The 23,444-nt window shown below is 46.2% G+C and overlaps 1 protein-coding gene across 1 annotated transcript in view; it reads right to left on the bottom strand.

The window, feature by feature from the left end:
• LOC142501950 (alpha-2-macroglobulin-like protein 1) overlaps positions 1 to 23,444 on the bottom strand; it is a 101,495-nt gene that overhangs the window by 26,205 nt on the left and 51,846 nt on the right. The window contains exons 22-24 of the mRNA XM_075612580.1: positions 12,302 to 12,362; positions 2,075 to 2,158; positions 1,111 to 1,287 (exon numbers count right to left, since the gene is read on the bottom strand). Coding sequence (XP_075468695.1) covers positions 1,111 to 1,287; positions 2,075 to 2,158; positions 12,302 to 12,362 — 322 coding nt within the window. The remainder of the gene's footprint in view (positions 1 to 1,110; positions 1,288 to 2,074; positions 2,159 to 12,301; positions 12,363 to 23,444) is intronic.

The raw sequence follows: 23,444 nt of genomic DNA, 5'->3' as shown, positions 1-23,444 counted from the left end.
ATACCTGAACTCTAATCAGCATGACAGGTGACAGAAAACAGGCAGCAGACAAACTGTGGAATGGAGTGCCTGTACCACGAGGCTGCCCTGTTCAGCTTAGACAGGACAGAAACTGTTCAGTATCCTGGGAGCCCTGTATATGGAGTTTATTACCAACCCCTGGTTTCTGTCACAATATATATATATATACACACACACACACACACATATATACACACACATATATATATATATATATATATATATATAGACACACACACATACATACACACGAGTATATGTGTGTAGAGAGGTAAAAGGGAAGAAGACACAGTGACAGAAGCAGTTATAGAGAGGAATAAAGAAAGAATAGGAAGAGGAAAAGGAGAGATAGAGAAACAAAAAAACAAACAGAACAATAGATGTGAGGCATAAGCTACAATATGACGGAGAAGGCACTGCCTTCACTCCCAACACAGAGCTCTTCCACTCTGTAACAGGGTCTGCTGCTGCTGCTGCCTGCTATTTGCTTTCTAGAGAAAACTCTAAGTTTCCTGATTGCCTCTTTACCTGCACCTGCTTCCTTTGCCTCAGCCAGACCTATAGAAGACCATTCCTGTTCCCAGTTGCCTGTTTATTATGGTTTTCTCCAGTGCTCAAGCTTGCTGCCTTTTTACTGTTGCTATTTGCTTTGCTATGTTCCAGCCCCTGCCTGGACCTTACTACGCTTGCCTCTCTCCCGTCCTGACCTCTTACCTATTTAAAGACCATCCTTCGCCTGTCGCCAACCCTACCCTATTCCTGAATATGGCTACCTGCCTGCTAGCCTGACCCAGCCACTTGACTCCAGCCCTGCAGTCGCTACCTGTGACACAATAGATTATAGATAGATAGATAGATAGATAGATAGATAGATAGATAGATAGATAGATAGATAGATAGATAGATAGATACAGTCGTAGCCTACCACAAATGCAACATTTAACATTAATATTGAAACCAATGTAACATGAGCAATATTTCCTTAATGCATTCGTTGTTTATCGTTGCTCTTAATGGGTAAACAGGAATAATAAGAGCTGTTACATCTGTAAAAAGATAGATAACAGATCCAGGAGAGTCATCCCTCACCACTCTCGAGGAACTTGTTGGCTTTGCTCTGGATCTCCCTGTTCAGCTGCTGGGTCTTCTCCAGATACTGCAAGATGAAGATGTTGGGGGCAAAAAGCACCATGTTCTGCTCTCCACAGCCGTACGGCATGGCCAGGAGGCGGTCCAGGTTCTGCATGGCTGTGCCCATCAGGTCTCCTGTAGCAAAGAGAATGGGTGAAGAGAGGAAGATCACTTGGCAACAAAGACAGGATAGGGGCAATCTCTATAAGATTATCATGACTGCTCAGTATTTCAAGTATACCCATCTTCTGGGGCATTTAGGAATAAATACTGGATCAGTGAGTTTGGAGCACTGAGCATCTGGCAGCAGGATAGTCATCCAGTCACCTGGTGCTTGGTATCATCTGTAATTGTTCCATTAACTTGGACACTACATTACTGGATCCACCTGATGCTTTCCTATCACTTTCCATATTTTAATCATGATTGGAGGCACCATATACTGTCGCTTTAGTAGTATCTTGTTCTCCGGGGATTCTATCCAGCTTCTATTTGTGCTATTTCTTCTGCCTGAGCCTCACCTCAGTCTGTTCCTATTTCCTGCATTATTTGCTTTATTCTTTATACTCCTTTGCTTCTCGGTGAGTGCTCAGATAGTCTGTGATTCCTGCTTTTGTGCAGATCGCTGCCTCATGTTCTGACTCACTAACATGAGACATGAGATGACAAAAAGGGTAAAAACAATAACAGCCACACAGACATGTTACTGATCCACATACTGACAAAGATACTTTTGTACAGTGGGTAACATAGTTCAGTAATACTCTGTATGCTACTGTGTACTGTAGGAGTCTTAGGCATACAGAGACTAGTTTGGGCTCCTGAACTGCTTTGCCTAGCTAGTTGCACCAGAGAATGTGGTGCCGCTTGCTGACTTCAATCTGTTTGCTCAGTTGAGTGGAGATTTCCATGTCTCTCTTACCCAGGACAGTTACATGCGCTCTCTCCGAATCTTTCAGAATGTTCTCAGGAACCTTCAGGGATATCTCCTCGGTTTTGGAAGGATCTAAACATAGAGCACATATAAACAACACTCTGTGCAAAGACTAATCGGGTAGCAGAATGGAGATATATGCAGGGGGTGGTTCCCGCTAGCACTGGGCAGCTCACAAGTTGGAAGCTCGGTAGTTGGTAGAGACGAGCAAAATTTTAAAGCACTTTGCAAATCATGCAAAATTGACCCGTGGTTTTGCGCCAAAACATGTTGGGACAGTTTCATCTCTAGTGATTGAGATTCACGATGAATGGGCTCAGAAATACTGTTCACCTGTTAGCTTATGGTGTCAGTCACATACATGTATGCTGGAACCTCTAGGTTATGGAAGCTCAGGGAATGACCATCAAGAATAAAATACTCAAACCTCGAGGTCAAGATAGTATATGGGCTGGGCACAATTATATAATCTATGCTGTACTGTATTTTGAAATCAGCTACCAAACTAACTCCATGTCACCAGTATATCACCAATCCAGTCTATGGGGCCTATTCAGTAAACTCCGATATGTGACTTAACGACAGGTAAGAGCACTTTTCAAGTGAGTTTGTATGTGAAGCTATTCAGAGAGCTCCGATAACATGCCAAACTCACCTGAACACGTCTTGTTCCCCATCAATAGCGATATATATATAAGTGCTGTGTGCTGGGTGATAATGGGGAAAGGCGGGGTTACAGACCTGCCTAAGACATGCAGATGAGCATACAGTTGTATTTACATTTGCATATTTGCTTTGCTGTGGAGGGTTTTTGTCACTTTTTTTACTCACCATAACTTAACTCAGTATTATGGTTGGCCCATCCTTTAGCTTCTTTGCATACCCAGTTAATCAACCCCACACTGATGAGACCCATTAAGGTCGAAACAGCTGTCTGTGGGTGGTTTTCTGGGTATGCACCTTAACCCTGGCTGTGCTCAAAACTGTGACCATGCAGCAAGCTTAAGCCTATAGGGAACCATGTTAAAAATGGTTTTTGAAGCAAAAAGTGGCACTGTGTGCTAATTTGCATGTCATTTCCCAGAATCCCTTGCTGCAGTGTAAGTGCTGTGTGCTGGGTGATAATGGGGAAAGGTGGGGTTGCAGACCTGCCTAAGACATGCACATGAGCATACAGTTGTATTTACATTTAACATTGTATTTCCCAGAATCCCTTGCTGCAGTGTAAGTGCTGTGTGCTGGGTGATAATGGGGAAAGGCGGGGTTGCAGACCTGCCTAAGACATGCAGATGAGCATACAGTTGTATTTACATTTTTATATATATATATATATATATATATATATATATATATATATACAAGAGAAAAAGAGAGGACCCCGCATCCACAAGACATATAAACACAGCTAAATACCGACACTGGAAAAATCCAAACTACAGTGATGTGTCGGTGGTGCTATAAGGGCAGTATAATAGAATGAGAGAGAAAAAGAAGGCCCTAAATAAAGCACTCTAGTATGTGTATTAGTACAAATCACATAAGGTTTATTAATAACTTGTCACAGAACAAAAAATGGTTAAAACAAAGCACAGAAATGTTTAAAATACAGCATGGATCCCCTGTTCATTACAGAGCTAAACAATTCCTCAAAAAAGATACCCAAAATACACTCAGATAGTATTCTGAAACACCTGACAAAATGAACCTGGTGTGACACCCAACAGACTAAATAATCACGGCTAGGGCTATGTAATCGTCAGCAAAAGGTCAAATATGCCTACTATCCCCTATAGTGTAGGGTTTGTCTGAAGCGACAAAAAGTAGTAGGTAAGTGACAGCAGAGATACACAATACAGCCTGCAAAGCACATGTAAGTCTATAGCTGAGTAGAGTGATACATCACCTATGGTCTGGTGCAGTGTGGTCGGTGCATGTAGGGGAGAACATGGAGGGATGTTAGAGCATAGTAATGTTGCCCAGAGAGGGGACAAACCAGGGGATCCTGCCTGCTAGACCTGCTCCTACGCGTTTCGGCACACAGCCTTCTACTGGGAGTGGTGATGTAAGCAGGGTGACATGCAGGTTTAAAAAGGGAACTAATTGGGCTAGTGGGTGTGATCACCTGGCAAAAATCAAATTAACATAGATTATGCCAAGGACAAACAGGTGTGTGCTAAAGATGAGGCTGTATGAGTCAGTGATGGTCATAGGTTATCAGCCAATACGAAGTCTTATTGTGGGTACACTCCCACACCTCCAAAATAGTCAGTAATTACATGAATACCTGCCTGGTGAATCCAATGTGTGGCAATGGCAGAAAGCTTATCCTCAGGCTATAGCACATAACGCATCTCGGGGCCGCAGGTGTAATAAATTCACTATGATGGCATATTGTGTTCGAGGGCAGAAAACGGGCCTCCCATATGTTACTGCGCATGTCCGTGACGTCATAACGTCGCGTCTGGCAAGGCAGGACGCCCTAAGCCTTGTAATGGGCACTTGTGAGGCAGAAAGTATCTATTGGCAGTTCACTGCGCATGCGCGGCTCTGAGTCTAGTGTGTCCGTGTATTCAGTAGGCTAGATGAGCCCTGCTTTGCGTCTCGCGCATGCGCGCCTGTGCATAATAGTTTCAAATGTAATTGGCAGTCAAAAGAGCACACATATCCGCTATCCACGATCGCACAGCGCCCACAAATTAGCTAATATAAACATATTGTACATGAGGATCGATCTAATGCGTTCAGAGTGCAAAAGAAACCTAAGGATTACAGTCTCATTAAATGTAGCCCCCAGAAGGGCAGCCAGGCAAATGATGGAGTGATCCGTATCACTGTGGAAGCCATAAGAATAAATGAAGCACATATTGTTTAAGGCATGACATATGGCTCCCAAAATTAACTATTAAAGGATGATATAGGAGTGATATTATATTGTACAGATATTATTTACAGGTAAATAATATCTGTACAATATAATATCACTCCTATATCATCCTTTAATATGGGAGGCCCGTTTTCTGCCCTCGAACACAATATGCCATCATAGTGAATTTATTCAATAAGACTTCGTATTGGCTGATAACCTATGACCATCACTGACTCATACAGCCTCATCTTTAGCACACACCTGTTTGTCCTTGGCATAATCTATGTTAATTTGATTTTTGATCACACCAACTAGCCCAATTAGTTCCCTTTTTAAACCTGCATGTCACCCTGCTTACATCACCACTCCCAGTAGAAGGCTGTGTGCCGAAACGCGTAGGAGCAGGTCTAGCAGGCAGGATCCCCTGGTTTGTCCCCTCTCTGGGCAACATTACTATGCTCTAACATCCCTCCATGTTCTCCCCTACATGCACCGACCACACTGCACCAGACCATAGGCGATGTATCACTCTACTCAGCTATAGACTTACATGTGCTTTGCAGGCTGTATTGTGTATCTCTGCTGTCACTTACCTACTACTTTTTGTCGCTTCAAACCCTACACTATAGGGGATAGTAGGCATATTTGACCTTTTGCTGACGATTACATAGCCCTAGCCGTGATTATTTAGTCTGTTGGGTGTCACACCAGGTTCATTTTGTCAGGTGTTTCAGAATACTATCTGAGTGTATTTTGGGTATCTTTTTTGAGGAATTGTTTAGCTCTGTAATGAACAGGGGATCCATGCTGTATTTTAAACATTTCTGTGCTTTGTTTTAACCATTTTTTGTTCTGTGACAAGTTATTAATAAACCTTATGTGATTTGTACTAATACACATACTAGAGTGCTTTATTTAGGGCCTTCTTTTTCTCTCTCATTCTTGTATATATATATATATATATATATATATATCTATATATATATATATATACACACACAGAGTTACCTTCTGCAAAGCATATTAATCACCAGCTCTCCAGGAGCATTATCAGTAATTTGTTTCGCTTAGTGTGCAAATAAACATCACAATGTTTTCTTGATGTAGAAAGTTTGGCTTACTTCTGGAAATACAACCACGAGAAACCCAAAATAAACTATTCTGTTCACACACGAAAGGCAAAGAGATCGATCATAAAATAATTTCAAAAAAGGATAGATTCACTAACGAAAGCTCAAGAACATCGGTTTTAAAGTAAGAGATGCCACAAGGTTGCACCTTTAATATGTGAAACACACACCCGCTTACTTTGGGCTGCTGCCTCTCTCCTGCACTGTCCTGGGATGCCGCAACACAGCTACTGTATTGCCTCGCTCCCTCACTGTGCTGCCGGATATACATCTCCCCAGAGGCTGGCCAACCTCCATCACTGTTACAGTTGTGGCGCACACTTCCCGTGCGTGCCGGCGTGGGACAGTGCAGGAGGCTGGCCACAGCTGGGAAGATGCCCAGCGGCAACAAGAGGCCCAAACAGCGCTGGCTGGGCCCTCCCCCCCGCAGCACAGTGAGGGAGATAGACACCAGCTGGGGAGAAGAAACCTGCGGACAGAGGAGAGCCGCATGGAGGTGCGGAAAGAGCCGCATGTTGCAGACCCCTGCATTAGCGGTTACTACCGCTAAGGTGATGACGGGGTTAACCACACCGCTACCTACCCGGGAGTCCGAAACACCTACCCTGAGCCAAATACCACCTTCATAGTTGCTCTGGGGTGGATGTGATGGTGACGGGGTAACCAGGCTCACAATAAAGGTTTAAGCCTGTTTGGTTACCTCTGATCCATGTATTGGGGTTCCAGAGTGTCAGCTCTTGAGCCCAGGGTTTGTACACGCATAACCTGTAATGTGCGGTAATGAAGTATTTGATCTGTTTTTACATTTCCAGGAGTGCCAGCGAGCAGAGACTGCTGTGGTAGGATTTTCAAGGGGGGTTTTGCGGAGAAAGTGTTGTCAGAAAGTATCTAGGTAGCCGGGGTCCAGAGTTGCTGGATACCCCAAAAATTTACCCGGGAATCATGAGTGATTCCTGAATACATGTAGGCACATTGTCCCGGCAATACTTCCCCTTTAAAACACTTTCATAACTCACCACTAGGTTCAGCACAGACCTGAAAGGTAAAAAGGGCATAGGGATGTGAGGTGTCCCTGAAACAGTCAAGTGGACCCTAGGGTAATGGGGATACCCAGTAAATGCCCGGATCACCCAGAACCAGTATAGGAGTTCTGAGGTGCTCCAGCCATACTTATAAGGTGGTGAGGGGATTCTTAGAATCTATAATAAGTCTATGCAATAGTGTGTGGGGAATTTGGCTAGTGAAAAATAAAGTGCAGCTTTGTATTCTATTTCCCATACCAGAAAGACTTAGGTTTTTAAAGTCTATATTATATTAACAAAGTTTGTTAAGTACATATATGCTTTGTGCTCAGTAAATGAGCTGGGACTTTCAGAACCAATGTGGCTACCAACTTGGTGCCAGTAGGTCTGACAGAACAACGGAGATGAAAGCCACAGAGGATGTCTGAGGTGTCAAGACCATTTGGGCAGGAGGAAAGAGCTCAAGTATCCATGTCCTGGGATGAAGGGAAGTCCTCCGAATTTCCATTTGCTTCACCAGACTTGGAGGAACCCAACCCAGCAATTGGTTTCTGAATAGCAAGTGGCAACCTTGCACATGCCCGTGGCAGATTCAGCACCCCCACTTGCCTGGCTTCACAAGACCAGCATCGCTCTGATTGGCTGGCTAGGAAACTCCCACGCCCAGATTGGCTGCAGGGTTTTTGTGAATGAAGCTCAGAAGTATTATAAACCCCTGAACCAATAAGATTTGTAGATTCTAAGCACCAAGTCCAGCAAGTAAATTCCAGTTCTCTGGAGAGAGGGGAGCGGTGACATCTGGAACTACAGGATGATTTCAGTTTCAGGACTTTCCAGGCTAGGTCCCTGTCAGGGTAAGCTTTGTATTTATAAGCCCCTGCACCTAGGAAAGTATAGTTTTTCAACCCCGGGCCCCCAGTAAGTGTGTCTTTTCTTATGTATGTAGCCAGGTCACCTGATTGCTACTATTCTGCCCTTAGGCTGGAAGTAAACCCTGGTACAATCAGGTTGACAGTAGTTGATATGGGGGTTTTCCCCTCCAAGGAGCAGCACTTGAGTGACAGCGGGAGGCAGTGACATCAGGCGTGGGCATGACCAATCATGAGCCAGACTTGGTGCCCTCCTCCTGGCTGTACCGCAGTGCCGCCCTAAATTCGGGAGTGCCTCTTGAGAGGGGCAGGTCACACAGCCAAGAGCCTAACTATTGGGCCTTCTCTGGTCCTCTTCCCTCCAGCGGAGAGTGAGCGTGTAACATACCTCTGCCCCTGCTAGAAGGGTGGGGAAGAGCTAGGACTGCTGCGGGTGCCCTTGGCCTGTAGTGAAGATCCAGGGACCATCCTTCAGTAGTAGCTGTGAGACTGCATCGGGCAGAACCCTGCCTTGTGACTGTGCTGTACAGTGAGGACAATAACCGTTCCTGTTATTATACTTCCGGCCTGGTGTGTGACCTTACTTGGGGAGAGGTAATCGTTCTACTGTGGGAGATCACTTGCAGTTCCCTAGAGCCTACTACAGATGGAGATGCTGCACTGCTGATGAATACGTAGGGTATGAAACCCAGAAGCCTAGTCCTGTGTCCCCACTACCACCGGTGGACAACTCAACCTTCCTGTTACCAGCAGGTATCATGCACCACACAAACCGTAATGGCCAAATCTCCACCGGGAGGGGGAAACACCATTACATGTAGTTTGTGTAACATGGTGCGTATGCCTTTTCCTGTGAATAAATTTACAATGTATTTCATTTACCTGTTTTGCTCAATGTATGATCCTGGTAAAAAGGTGTAAATGCTTGGTGTCCCGTGACAGTGGTTTCCGGTGGACTTAACCCTTCCCTTCCCATAGCGGTTATTAATGCTATGGCAATGAAGGGGTTAACCCATCCTGCAAGGTCTAAACACCCTTACCGGGGCAACTATCCCTTCACCCACCCCCTCAACCACCAACACGACACAGAAATGAGCAAAAGTGCTATTAGCCAAAGATGACTAATAGCGCTTTTTCTAATTCAAATAATCAATAGTGTAATACAATAAAAGACATTACTATAAAAAAAATGACTCTAGTCATAATTCATTGATTGTCACTGTGGTTATCTATGCCCTGAACAGGTAACAGATAGCCACGTTGGCAAGCAATGGCCACCCAACAACCCAACACCCCTCACAACCCCCAAGTTGGATGAGGAAGATGAACCTTCATCCCGGCAAAGGTATGAAGCACATGAATTGTATTTTATTTTGTTGTGTATTTTTTAAGGATGCCCATTGATTGGCAATGTGTTTACCTATGCCATTTTTGAGGGCATAATTAACCACATTGACAATCAATGCATTTTTGGCTAATGTTTTTTTCTTTAACTTGTAATGTATTTTATTTTTTAATTTACTTTTTTTTAGGTTGTCCATTCATTTTCATAGTGGTTATCTGTGACCCCATTTAGGGTATAGGTCACCACAGTGACAATCAATAGGTTGATTGCCTACTGTGTATTGTAATGTATTGTATTTTATTGTGTATTTATTTTTATTTCAGCACAAATTGGCAAAAACGCTATTAGCCATATTTGGCTACTAGCGCTTTTGTCAATTTGTATGTGTGGTGATGGGTGTAGAGGGGGTGAGGGTGGGGTGTAGTTGTCATGGGGAGGGTTGTTAGGTCTCCCGGGTGGGTAGTTGAAGGATTTTTAACCCCTTAATTACCATAGTGGTTAATAACCGCTAATGTAATTAAGGGGTTACTGGCCAGTAGTTATTTTTTTAATTTTACTGTTCATGACACGAAAGACACAGAAGATGAGGTGCACCAGGAGGATGAAGCTGAAGATGGCCTTCATCCTGACAGGGGTAAGTACAAGTTTTAATTACTATAGGGTGTCTGGCTAATGTTTTATTTTGCATGAGCAATGGCACTATTATCTAGATATAGATAATAGGCCTTTTGCCCATTACAGTGTCTGTGAGGGGCGTGGGGGTTGTTGTTGGGTGTCTATTGCTTGCCAATGTCGCCTATCTGTGACCCATAGATAGCAGCATAGATAACTACAGTCAATTGAATGGGTTAAACGGCTAGAGGATTTTTTTTATAGCAATGTATTTTTTTTATATTTCACTGTATTGTTTTATTGAACGGGAAAAAGCACTATTAACGATCTTTGACTAATATCCCCTTTGCCCATTCCCATGTGGTGGTGTTGGTGGTAGAGGGGTTGGGTCAAGGGGGTAGTTGACCCGGGGAGGGTGTTTAGGCCTCGCGGTGGGGGTTAACCCTTCATTACCATAGTGGTTGTAACTGGCAATGTAAGGGAGGGGCTAACCCCTTCATTACCTTAGCGGTTAGCCACTTAGGTAATATCGCTCTGTTTTTATTTAAATTGTAATAACATATTACTGAAGCGGAAGGTCTCTGGACCTGAACCACATTAAATTCAGTTACCCCTGCTTCCCGAAGTACAGGCCCCATCATGGGGTGCCAGTATCTCCTGCAAGTTTAATTCTACCACGTCACGCGAACAAGACATTTAAACTTGCAGGAGATACCTGCACTGCCTAAGGAGGCCTGTAACTCGGGAAGCAGGGGTCACCTGTGTGTGGTCAGATCCAGAGAACCCTTCTGTGGGTCAGGTCGAGAGACCCCCTGCTTCAATAATATGTTATTAAAATGAAAATAAAAACAGTGTGATCGCCTGTAAGACCTGTGCAGGGAGATGCAGCTCTCTCTGTGTGCAGGGAGATCGCCTGTAAGAGCTGTGCAGGGAGATGCTGCTCTCTCTGTGTGCAGGGAGATCGCCTGTAAGAGCTGTGCAGGGAGATGCTGCTCTCTCTGTGTGCAGGGAGATCGCCTGTAAGACCTGTGCAGGGAGATGCAGCTCTCTCTGTGTGCAGGGAGATCGCCTGTAAGAGCTGTGCAGGGAGATGCTGCTCTCTCTGTGTGCAGGGAGATCGCCTGTAAGAGCTGTACAGGGAGATGCTGCTCTCTCTCTGTGCAGGGAGATCACCTGTAAGAGCTGTGCAGGGAGATGCTGCTCTCTCTGTGTGCAGGGAGATCGCCTGTAAGAGCTGTGCAGGGAGATGCAGCTCTCTCTGTGCAGGGAGATCGCCTGTAAGAGCTGTGCAGGAAGATGCAGCTCTCTCTGTGTACAGGGAGATTGCCTGTAAAAGCTGTGCAGGGAGATGCAGCTCTCTCTGTGCAGGGAGATCACCTGTAAGAGCTGTGCAGGGAGATGCAGCTCTCTGTGCAGGGAGATCGCCTGTAAGAGCTGTGCAGGGAGATACAGCTTCTCTCTGAGAAGCTCTTCCAGACTGCAGCCAGATCTTTGAAAAAGCAAATAGAAACTCTATTGGTATGGCATTTTTGTACCAAACGGTATCTGGCTTGAGATACATCTTTCTGAATACAGTGATAACACAAATGTCATATCGGGAGGTAGGTCATGCCAACCCGATAGATATGGCAGTGATTTCATCAAAGCTTCCTGAATAGGCCCCTATGTCTTATAAGACTATTACTGCTGAGTTCTGGTGCTGTCAGGATCGGGCTCAGGACCCGCCTCTATGAGGCATCCCGCGACATTATGGGTGACGCACGTCTGCTCCACACCTGTATTGTATACTGCCCCTGCCTATCAGCATACATCTAACCACTCATTACCCTGCAGCTGTGCGCTGTCCTGCATTCGTTACCTTGCACCTGTGTGCTGCCTTTCCATTGGCTGCCTGTCCTTTAAATGCTCAGCCTTGACCACGGCTATGGATAACAACGATTCTACGCACTCCCATCCCTGACCACAGCGAGTATATACTACCATCCAGACCTCTCCTAACCTGACCCAGCCACACGACCATTACTCTGCACTCCGGACACGGTTACACGGTTGTAGGTCGGTGGCTACTAACATCCCCACCTCAGCCTTGCGGTCCCGTCCAATTTGTGTTGAGCACCCGTTACAGGTGCATAGTTCTCCTGTATTTCTACGGAGAGACTAGAGATCCAGAACTGGACCAAAATATTGTAATGGAAGTAAGTTGTCAACATTAGGACCAGGAGTTTTGTTGGTAAATGCAGAGGTATAGGGTATGATGGCTCCGGAAATCAGAGCAGACATAGTGAGGGTGTCTCTAGAATTGCACAGGAAAAATATCAGGTCAAACACTCCATCTCCCCTTCCGCATCCAGTCAGCATTATGTCTTCTCACCTTCTCCCTCTAGGCTGCAGAGCAGGGAGCTGTGAGATTTCTCCTCTAGGACTCCACCAGGCTGTGAGAATGTAAAGCATTCAGATACAGACATGAGAACACAGTGCTACAGTATATACACACACTGTTGCATGCACACTGTGCATACAGTATACATTATACAGTATGCAGTGTTTTACATAGTTACATAGTAGATGAGGTTGAAAAAAAGACATGCGTCCATCAAGTTCAACCTATGCTAAATTTCGACAACAGATACTTTATCCTATATCTATACCAGTGGTTTTCAACCCTTTTATGGTTAGGGATCCCCAGAATTCGATTTTGAAATTCTGGTGAACCCCAACCCTCGACCCCCCATCTCTTGCTCCCCCATTTACCAACCCTCCCCTGTTGCCCATCTGTCTCCCCCCCTCCCGTCGCCCAGTCTCTCTCCCCTCGTAACCCCTGTCTCTCCCCCACTCTCTCCCCCTTGGATGCGTGCATATATCAGGGTCTCCTAGACATCCTGCTCCTAGCCATAGTTCCTTTCCTTGTCCACCGGGTGTACTGCTGCTTTCTTTCTGCTCTGGGGTTTGTCTGTCTGTCTCCTCTTGTTGCTCCTGTTCTCTGTCCTTATAGTTCCTGCTTTCTGTTTGTCCTTCGCCTTTGTTTTATATGTGTCAGACTCCATGCCTCTGATCTGATCCTGTACCAGTCCTGTTCTGTATTGGAGTCCTGTTCTTATTAAAGGCCCTTGCTATTTAACTAGATTGCCCCAGTCTGTTTCCTGCTAGCAAGTCCCAGACCTGTCCCTGCTTCCTAGTCTCAGTTCCTGCTCCACTGCCCAGTTCCGGCTACCCTGTCCTGCTCCTGCCTTCCTGTTGCCGAACCTCTGCGTGTTGCCCACGACGATCCTGCTTGCTGCCTGCCACCGACCTCAGCCTGTGACGCCAACAATCTTTGCCTGCTCCCACTGTTCCGACCACAGAGGTCCTACCCGCTCCTGGAGTCTCCCTCGTGACAGCATACACACTCACCCACTCACCCACTTATACACACACACACACACACACACACACACTTACACACACTCCCCCACACTTTCCCACTTATTCACATACGCACACAGACACACACAGCTCTCCCACTTACCCTTATACACACACACACCCACTTATACACACACACACCCATTTACACACACTTTCCCACTTATACACATGCGCACACAGACACACACAGACACTATCACACACACACACACACACACACACACACACACACACACAATCACTTACACACACACACACAATCACTTACACACACACACACAATCACTTACACACACACACAATCACTTACACACACACACACACACACACACACACACACACACACACACACACACACACACACACACACACACACACTATCACTTACACACACACACACACACACACACACACACACACACACACACACACACACACACACACACACACACACTTATATACACACACACTCTCCCACTTGTACACACACAAGTGCTGTTGCTGCTGATACCGGCTCACTGCTGTGTGGGGGTGCCGCCGCATCGCAGGGACAGCATGGGGGAGTTGTCCCAGCTCTTACCCCCTGGTGGCCACAGAACACCAGAGGGGTGCTCACGGAATCCCGGGTTCTGCAGAACCCCAGTTGAAGACCACTGGTCTATACTTACAGTATATTGATCCAGAGGAAGACAAACAAAAAACCCCAGTGACATATCATCCAATAATATCTTATAAGGCAAAAAATAAATTCCTTCCTTACTCCAAGAATTGGCAATCGGATTAATCCCTGGATCAACATCCTCTCCATGTTTACTTATTTGGTATATCCCTTTATACCTCTCCTTTCTAAAAAGATGTCTAACCTTTTTTTGAACAAATCTATTGTGTCTGCCATCACAGTCTCCATGGGTAATGAATTTCACATTTTAACTGCCCTTACTGTAAAGAACCCTTTCCTTTGTTGCTGGTGAAATCTCCTTTTCTCCAACCTTAAGGGATGACCCAGAGTCCTCTGTACTGCCCTTGGGAGGAATAGTTATTTTGAAAACTCCTTTTACTGTCCCTCAATATGTTTGTATATAGTTATCATATCCCCTCTTAGACGCCTCTTTTCTAATGTAAATAAATCTAATTTAGCTAGTCTCTCATCATAAGTTAGATTCTTCACCCCCTTTATTAATTTGGTGGCTCTTCTCTGCATTCTTTCTGGTTCCATAATGTATTTACTAAGGAGTGGTGCCCAAAACTGTACTCCATATTCAAGGTGTGGTCTCACCAATCCTTTATAAAGGAGCATAATTATGTTACTTCCCTTCCATCCATTGCCCGTTTAATGCAAGATAAGATCTGGTTAGCCTTTGCAGCTACTGCATGACATTGGGCACTATTGCTACACATGCTGTCTACAAGCAGGGCCGCCAACAGAAATCGTGGGGCCCAGGACAAACATTGTAAGCAGCCCCCACCCCATCATGTCGGTGGCATTGCGAGTCGTCCCCTCTCTTTCCCCCACTCTTCCCGTGTATTTCACTCCCTTATGTATCACCCCCTCTCACTCTCCCGCCTCGCATGTATTTCTCTCCCCTGCGTCTCACTCTTACTCCCTCTTTTCCTCACTCACCCCTTCTTCGTCCCACAGTCAATTACCCCACGCTCACTCATTCCCTCCCCCCTCACACAATTCCCCCCACAAGATATATACCCCAAAACTTCCCACCCCAATGCAAAAAACGTCCCACCCCTAAATACATACAAAAAAATCCCAACCCCCAAATATATACAACCTCCCCCACCCCCCCAATGCATACAAAAAAAACACCTACCCAATACATATAAAAAAATATACATTTAACCCCCCATACTAATATATATATATATGAGAAAGACAAAACAGAGAGCGCACGCCCCATAGTGTAACACTGTAACATTTAATGTGGGGAAGGGTGGATGGGGGGATTAAAAACACTCACAATAGACAAGTAAAATATATGCAGTATGTGATTTATAATCACCACCAAGGCGTGTCCAAACCGCAGCAGAGAGCAGAGCAGAGAGTCCAAAGCAGGCTGGAGTTGATCTCACGAACAGCGCAATCCCTCCGGTTCACTCGGTTCACTCGAAATCATCCAGGTAATTCTGGCATCAGAGTATGGCCTTCAAATCACTACATGTGCTCCCCGGCCGTAAAGGATGCACACAGCGTGATGACGTAATGTCGTAAAGTACGTCCCTGACGCGTTTCGTCGCAACAAATGCAACTTTATCAAAGCAGATAAAGCAGATAAAGCAGAAAATAGCCGTGTTAGTCCAGTAGCGATAGTGCAGAATAAATGAGTTCTTCAGTATTAGGTGATACCTTTTTTATTGGACTAACAATTTATGTCATAGGACAAGCTTTCGAGAGTTCTCCTCTCTTCTTCAGGTCAAGCAATACTGATATACAAAGGATTCAATGGCTAATACAGCCACTATAACAACCCTACCCTAGAGGGTATACGAAAAATAATCAAAGATCTGCAACCCATGCTGACAGAGGATGCGACATTAAAATAAATCTTTCCCAAACCTCCCATTCTTGCATTCCGGCAACCACCAAACCTCAAACAGAAATTAGTCAGCAGAAAACTTCACAACGATTTTAAAGACATGGATAATGGCACAAAACCGTGCTGGCACAAAACCGTGCAGCAACAAACGCTGCAAACTGTGCAAACACATTTGCCAAGATCCCACAGCCAGTCACAACCATAGAACATTCAATGTTAAAGGATCATACAGCTGTACATCCAGAAATATAGTGTATATGATTCAGTGCAACAAATGTGACCAAGGCTGCTACATTGGGGAAACCAGCCAAAAACTACAAGGAAGAATGAATATGCACAGACACTCTATACTCCATCACGAAGAAGGAAGATACTGCTCACCTGTGGGGCATCACTTCTCACAACCAGATCATTCCATAAATGATTTAAAAATCAAAATCCTCAATGGAATGTTTAAAAGCACCCAAGAACGGAAAATATTTGAACTCAGAATGATAAGACTCTTTGACACCAAAACCAAAGGACTTAATGCGGACATGGGTTTTCTCACACCCTATCAAAATTGTTTGTAATTATCCTGCTTGCCTCTATTCGTATCCAAACTTTCTCTCCCCCCCAGCATCCCTTCCCTCCCCACCTTTCTTTGACACTGTCCCCTGGCTTCAAACACTTAACACCCTACCTTATCTACAGTAAATATCTGTTGTTTTTTTTCCCTCTCTCTACACTGTATTAGCCATTGAATCCTTTGTATATCAGTATTGCTAGCCCTGAAGAAGAGAGGAGAACTCTCGAAAGCTTGTCCTATGACATAAATTGTTAGTCCAATAAAAAATGTATCACCTAATACTGAAGAACTCATTTATTCTGCAATATATATATATATTATATATATATATATATATATATATATATATATATATATATATATAGCCCCTGTTCCCCCCCCCCCCCCCCCAATCACAGATCTGGTCCCCTAAGGTGTTCTGGGGTCTGGCTAGATGTCTCTGTGTGGTGCATACCTGCATTACAATTCATGAATTTATGCCATCTGGTAGACACGCGAAGCATTGCAGCCTATTAAATCCTAATCATTATCATTTAACAGATCAGCTGCCCGTCAGCCAGGCATGAACCCAGGCTGGGAAGGCAAACGCAACGGGGCTTGTCAGAGGTGAGGAGCGGCGCATTCCAGGTATCTGCCAGGTACATACTGGGTATTTGCTCGAATAAAGTGTGTCGGTGCAGTACATGTTACTTTCAGCTCTGCTTCGCTGAAAACCTGTCCTGTTTATCTCAGCAGCGCCTCCAACTCTAGCCCCTCTTCCTCCCCTAATCGCAGATCAGGTCCCCTAAGGTGTTCTGGGGTCTGACTAGATGTCTCTGTGTGGTGCATACCTGCTGGCCACAGGAGGGCCTGAGTCTCCCGCGATGACATGGGGGATAACAGGAACAGGTTACTGGGGTGGCTGCCTTTGTCTTTGTTAAATGGTACAGCGCCTCCATCTATAGTAAGCCCCAGGAATGCGGAGTGGAATCCTTACCACAGAGAAACCCCACAGGGATGAGAATTTCCAGTCTCCACACGGATTATCTTTTACAAGCAGCAGTCTCTTTATTCTCTTGGGCAGCAGCAGCAGCCGACGGGTACAGTTGATGCACAGTCCACTAACTGTTCTCTCTCTGGATGTTCCCTGCCACCCCTCTGGACCAAAGGCATCCAGAATGGGGCTAGCTCTTCCCTCACCCCCTACGCAGGGAGAGAGGTATTTGGTCCACCTCACTAACTATAGCTAGATCAGCTGTACTCATGAGCTGATCACTCCTCTCCTCACTAACTCACTATCACCACTGTCAGACTGACAGAACACACACTAAATAGGAAATGCACTGCTCTTTTATGATCTCAGCAGGCACCGCCCCTGTGTCTCTTGCTTTGACACAAGGTCAGGTGACCTATCTCCACCATTCAGGGAAAGTGCTGAAAGTGGCGGAAACCCATGATAACTCCTGGCAACCTTCCCTTACCAGGGATTATACCAGGAGACGGATAGAACTACAGTCCCATTTCTTACCAGGGCTACACTCTCCCTCAGGTGGAATCCAATGGTGCCCACTTGGACCTAATTTGCTGAACCATCCTGCAGGTAAACAATATGTGAACATACAAAACATAGTTAATCAATATTGTGTACACTAGACTGTTACACCCATGATGGTGACATAACAGAGTGGGAAACTCCCAACATAGAGAACCTGAATTCAATAGTAATGATGGGGATCAGGCTTCTTCAATTCCCGCCCGTTGTGATCTACAATTTTAACAAAGAAGGGTTGTACAGGCCTATTCTCCGGTCTGTACAGAATTTTATGCATAAATATGTTCCTGCCTGTACTCCAAGCCTTCATCACAGAACATATTTTGTCTTACCTTATGTAGGCAGTGCTACCAAACTTAATTCTTAAGTGCTCCAGGACTGCATCTCTGAGCTAGGTATCTCTCTGGTCCTCGATCTCCTGCATAATCGGCTCTGACACATATGGAAACTCATATCCATGAGATTGCCGGTATCTTGCCGCTAGGGCTCTGTCTGCCCTACTTAACTTAATAAGGTTCCGGTTCCCAGCCTTTCCTGGCAGTACCCAGAGCTTTGGCTCCTCAGGCGGAATATCATCGTACAGAATAGATGAGCCTTTGGGGGTAATCACTTTTTGCATAATTTCTCTCCACCTGTTATCTAACTCGTCGGCAACCTCCTGTGGACAATAGATGCCTACGTCCCACCAGTGATCTACAGTATCTTTCTTTATTAGTACAAATCTGGTGCGGTCCATCCCCTCATGATATCCTGTGAATAACGGGGCCCACCATTTATCTCGGAGCTCACATGAGGATGACACACTCATACCTTCCTCAGACTCCGCTCTGGAGGATACACAGGATGTCGCTGCCTCTGCAGAGTGCGAGCCTTTATGCCTCGCTCTAATGACATTCTTATATATTGTGGGGTTCATCTTAGGTGGTTTGGGACTTACAGGACCCGCTTTTGCAGTAGACTCGGACACTCGGGCCCTACCTCTAGGAACAGGATTAAACACAGTGGGGTTAGGTACATGTACAACACTTGACAATGTTATCTCCCCATCAGAACCCTCATCACTTGTCACCCAATCCTGCCAATCAGTTGAAAACTTGGGCGTCTTATCCAGCTCACTCCCACTAGGACCCGGTGGCACGACACGTGACGGGGCAGTGGCTGTGGCAATGGCACCAGGGGCGGTGACCATAGGATCGCCATAGTCCATTACATTGATGCCACGACCGGTAGGTATTTTCTTACTGTCTCTTGCATCAGCGCTTCAGGCTCCCTGCTTGGCTACTTGGGCCTTAAACTCCTCGAAAGCATGTTCCAGCCCAGCTTTCTTTAGTGAAGCAATCAAAGCTTCCGGGCCTCTGCGCCAGTCTGACCTGGAAGTGACATCATCACTGGTCGTCGCGGAATCTCCATCCGCTCCTTGGTCTCGCACCGGAAGTGCGTCGAGGACCGGAAGGAGCGGTGGTGGACCATCAGGGTCGCGGACGGGCAGGTAGGCCTCCAGCCCATCTCTCTCCACAGGTTCCACCTTCACCAGGCGGGAATAAGGGGGTGGTGATGTCCTCTTACCTCTCCGCTGTCTTGCGATGCTCGTTGATTCCTCCGGAGCCATCCCGGATCCCATCTCCGCTGCACTGGGAGTCGCCACGGCCGTGGGACTTCTACGCGGTTCAGGCCGCACTAGCGCTCGCCGTCGGGGGGTCTCCGGATTCGTCTGCTCCATCTCTAGCGTAAGTGGAACTTCTTCTTTACAGCTGGGGTGGTCCGCCGGCCGGCGCATCACCACCGATGACAGGCTGTCTCTCTCATCCGACGAGGAGTGCAACGGCTCCTCCGCTGGAATCACCTCGAGTCCTTGCAGCACCGCCAGTGGGTATAGGCACGAAACGGGCCCGCTCCGGTACCTCCACTGCGGTCGCGCTCTCCTCCGTCGGGGCATCTCTTGGTGGCTGGGCCTGGGTCCCTACCGCAGGGGTGACATATGGGACCAGGGCAGCCTTCGCCTCCGCCTCCTCTACCTCGATCAGCGTCGCTGAAGAGGCATCTCGCTGGGTCATTATTTTAGGGCATGGCTCGATAGGCCAGAGGTAGAAGGTGCCACACTGTTGGCACCGTGCCGTAGTACTTGGGGCCAGTCCGGGTGACCTGCATTGGACGCACTGGCACCGCAGATATTCTCGGCCATCAACCTCTACAACCAGGAGGCCTCCTTGAAGCTGATAAGTGGTTATGCTTAGGTCAGCCATCTTTTGCGCGGGGGTTGATTCGCTCAGCGTGCTGGTTTCGCAATCAGCTCCTTCTCCTTCACCAGTCAAGCAGAACTGAAGTTCCTCAGCCTCACTTCCTGTCCCTCCTTCCGCTGGGAGGACTGTTGGGATTGGTTCTCAGTGTGCCCCCTCCCTCTGGTGGAAACAAGAGGAGGGGCACTCTCTCTTTGTGTGACGTGGCTTCGTCCGTCGGCCAGTCACTGCACAGGTGGGTGTGGCTTCGGCTTTCGCGCCGCTCTCTTCTTTTGGCTGGGGATCTGGGTTTGGCGCCAAACCCCTGCACATCTCTCGCCACATTTCTCATACAGCCTGCTTGCACGCAGCACGTGCGCGATCTAGGCTAGGCGGGAGTCACCATTTTGGATCGGCTGCAACCCGCGTTGCAGTGAATGACGCAGCTGTCACCATTTTAACCTCCTCTATGCCCCGCAGAGCACATGTATCTCTCGCCGCCATCTTTAGTAAGCCCTCTAAACCCACGATAGCGCTACTCTCAGTGCCTATAGTGCAACTCGTTCCTATACACTTACTACTTTCAACGGTGCTCTAACCAATGAATATAACGCATGGCATACCCCAGGCTAGGCAGAACTCTCTCCTTGTACACCACACTTGCTGACGGTTCATTACAAGCATTCTGTGGTGAGTTTTCTGGATACTGGCTAGTGTACTTGGCATTCCTAAGTACTGGGCGTCAACCTACTTTTGGACACTCATAGTGCAAACCCTATGCTGAAGTCCCTGACCTAGTTAACAGGCTACCCTCACAGGAATCCTACACTATATGCCACAAGGCGACTAGAACAGCTATAGCCTCTTTACCCAAATTTACATCACCCTCCTAGGGCACCTAGGGTGTACTGTGCGAGGGGACGGTCTCTCCTGTAAACCCCTAGTCTGCAAAAATGCTCATCCTTCTGCAGCGCTTGCTCTGAAAGTGTACACTGGCGACACACTTTATTCGAGCTCGGCTAGTCCCACGAATTCGGGTATACCCGGGTGTATTGAGGTTTGTGACTGTTTTCTGCCCGAGTGCATTGAGGTATTTTCCAGGCAGGGATTGAAGCATTTTATTCCCGCTGGCTGCAATACTGCACAGTATATATATATATATATATATACTGCATTACAATTCATGAATTTATGCCATCTGGTAGACACGCGAAGCATTGCAGCCTATTAAATCCTAATCATTATCATTTAACAGATCAGCTGCCCGTCAGCCAGGCATGAACCCAGGCTGGGAAGGCAAACGCAACGGGGCTTGTCAGAGGTGAGGAGCGGCGCATTCCAGGTATCTGCTAGGTACATACTGGGTATTTGCTCGAATAAAGTGTGTCGGTGCAGTACATGTTACTTTCAGCTCTGCTTCGCTGAAAACCTGTCCTGTTTATCTCAGCAGCGCCTCCAACTCTAGCCCCTCTTCCTCCCCTAATCGCAGATCAGGTCCCCTAAGGTGTTCTGGGGTCTGACTAGATGTCTCTGTGTGGTGCATACCTGCTGGCCACAGGAGGGCCTGAGTCTCCCGCGATGACATGGGGGATAACAGGAACAGGTTACTGGGGTGGATGTCTTTCGTCTTTGTTCAATGTGCAACGCCTCTATCTATAGTCAGCCCCAGGAATGCGGGGTGGAATCCTTACCACAGAGATTCCCCACAGGGATGAGAGATTCCAGTATCACACACGGATTATGTTTTACAGTACAAGCAGAAGTCTCTTTATTCTCTTGGGCAGCAGCAGCCGACAGGTACAGTTGATGCACAGTCCACTAACTGTTCTCCCTCTGGATGTTCTCTACCACCACTCTGGACCACAGGCATCCAGAGCGGGGCTAGCTCTTCCCTCACCCCCTATGCAGGGTGAGAGGTATTTGGTCCACCTTTCTGACTACAGGTATATCAGCTCTACACATGAGCTTATCACTCCTCTCCTCACTAACTTACTATCACTTCTGTCAGACTGACAGAACACCCACTAAATAGGAAATGCACTGCTCTTTTATAATCTCAGCAGGCACCGCCCCTGTGTCTCTTGCTTTGACACAGGGTCAGGTGACCTACCTCCACCATTCAGGGCAAGTGCTTGAAGAGGGGGAAACCCATGATAACTCCTGGCACCTGCCCTTACCAGGGATTATACCAGGAGGAGGATAGAACTATAGCCACATTTCTTACCAGGGCTACATATATCTATCTATCTATCTATCTATCTATCTATCTATCTATCTATCTATCTATCTATCTATCTACCCAGTATAGAAGAATCTGGAGCACGCACAAATTCGAAAAATACAATTTAATGAAGTAACACAAGCATCAGGAGGTAATCACAGAAAAAAGAAGCAACGTTTCGGACCCACTGGCCCTTTCTCAAGCTCCCCCACATAATCTGACATCCACTGTGAACATTTATAATGCTATCAATCAGCATTTTTTGGTGCCAAAAGTTCCCCACCCAGGCTCCTACGGTGGCTCATATTGGACAAAAACATACACTTCAAAAACAAGATTACAACTTTGCATACCAAAACAGAGAAGGGACATATGATGCTCAATCCTTGGTGTAATAAATGTATTAACTGTATATAAGGGGCAGGCAGGATATTGGAACTGTATAATGTACACTAAACAGCTGAAAAAACGAAGAAGCTGTATCTCTTAACCCCGTGCCCATGCACACTGCCATATGATTGAATCTAAGAAAAACCTTGCTATGGAACTCCTATTCGTCCAATATACATGTGGGGCATAATGGTACTGCATATAAAGGCAGTTGCTGTTCCTTACCAGATCCCCTCTCGCCTAATCAGCTGTTCGCTTCTGGTGCGGCTCTCCTGCCAATGCAAATAGATGCACAGTCTCATGTGCGCATGTGCATACAGTGAGACCAGACAGATACTGAAGCCGTACCTAGCCTAACCATACCCATATGTACAGCATCTAGTACCCCAATCTGTGTAAATAAAGCATATATGTAGAATAGACACATAAGGGACCACACTATATTGTATCTATACAAAAACAGTCCATGTACAGGTATATCAAACGAAGGACCACTATGCATCAACATCCACCACAATGATACCATGAATATTGTATGCTGAGACAAACCAATTAGTTATATATAACTCATGTAACATAATTATGTACATTATACTTCATTGGTACAAAACGCATCCTTGCTATATGTTACCCTGTT

This window comes from Ascaphus truei, chromosome 8, assembly GCF_040206685.1.
Source record: "Ascaphus truei isolate aAscTru1 chromosome 8, aAscTru1.hap1, whole genome shotgun sequence".
Lineage (NCBI taxonomy): Eukaryota > Metazoa > Chordata > Amphibia > Anura > Ascaphidae > Ascaphus > Ascaphus truei.
Note: the sequence above shows the minus strand (reverse complement) of the source record. Positions and strands in the feature narration are given on the sequence as shown.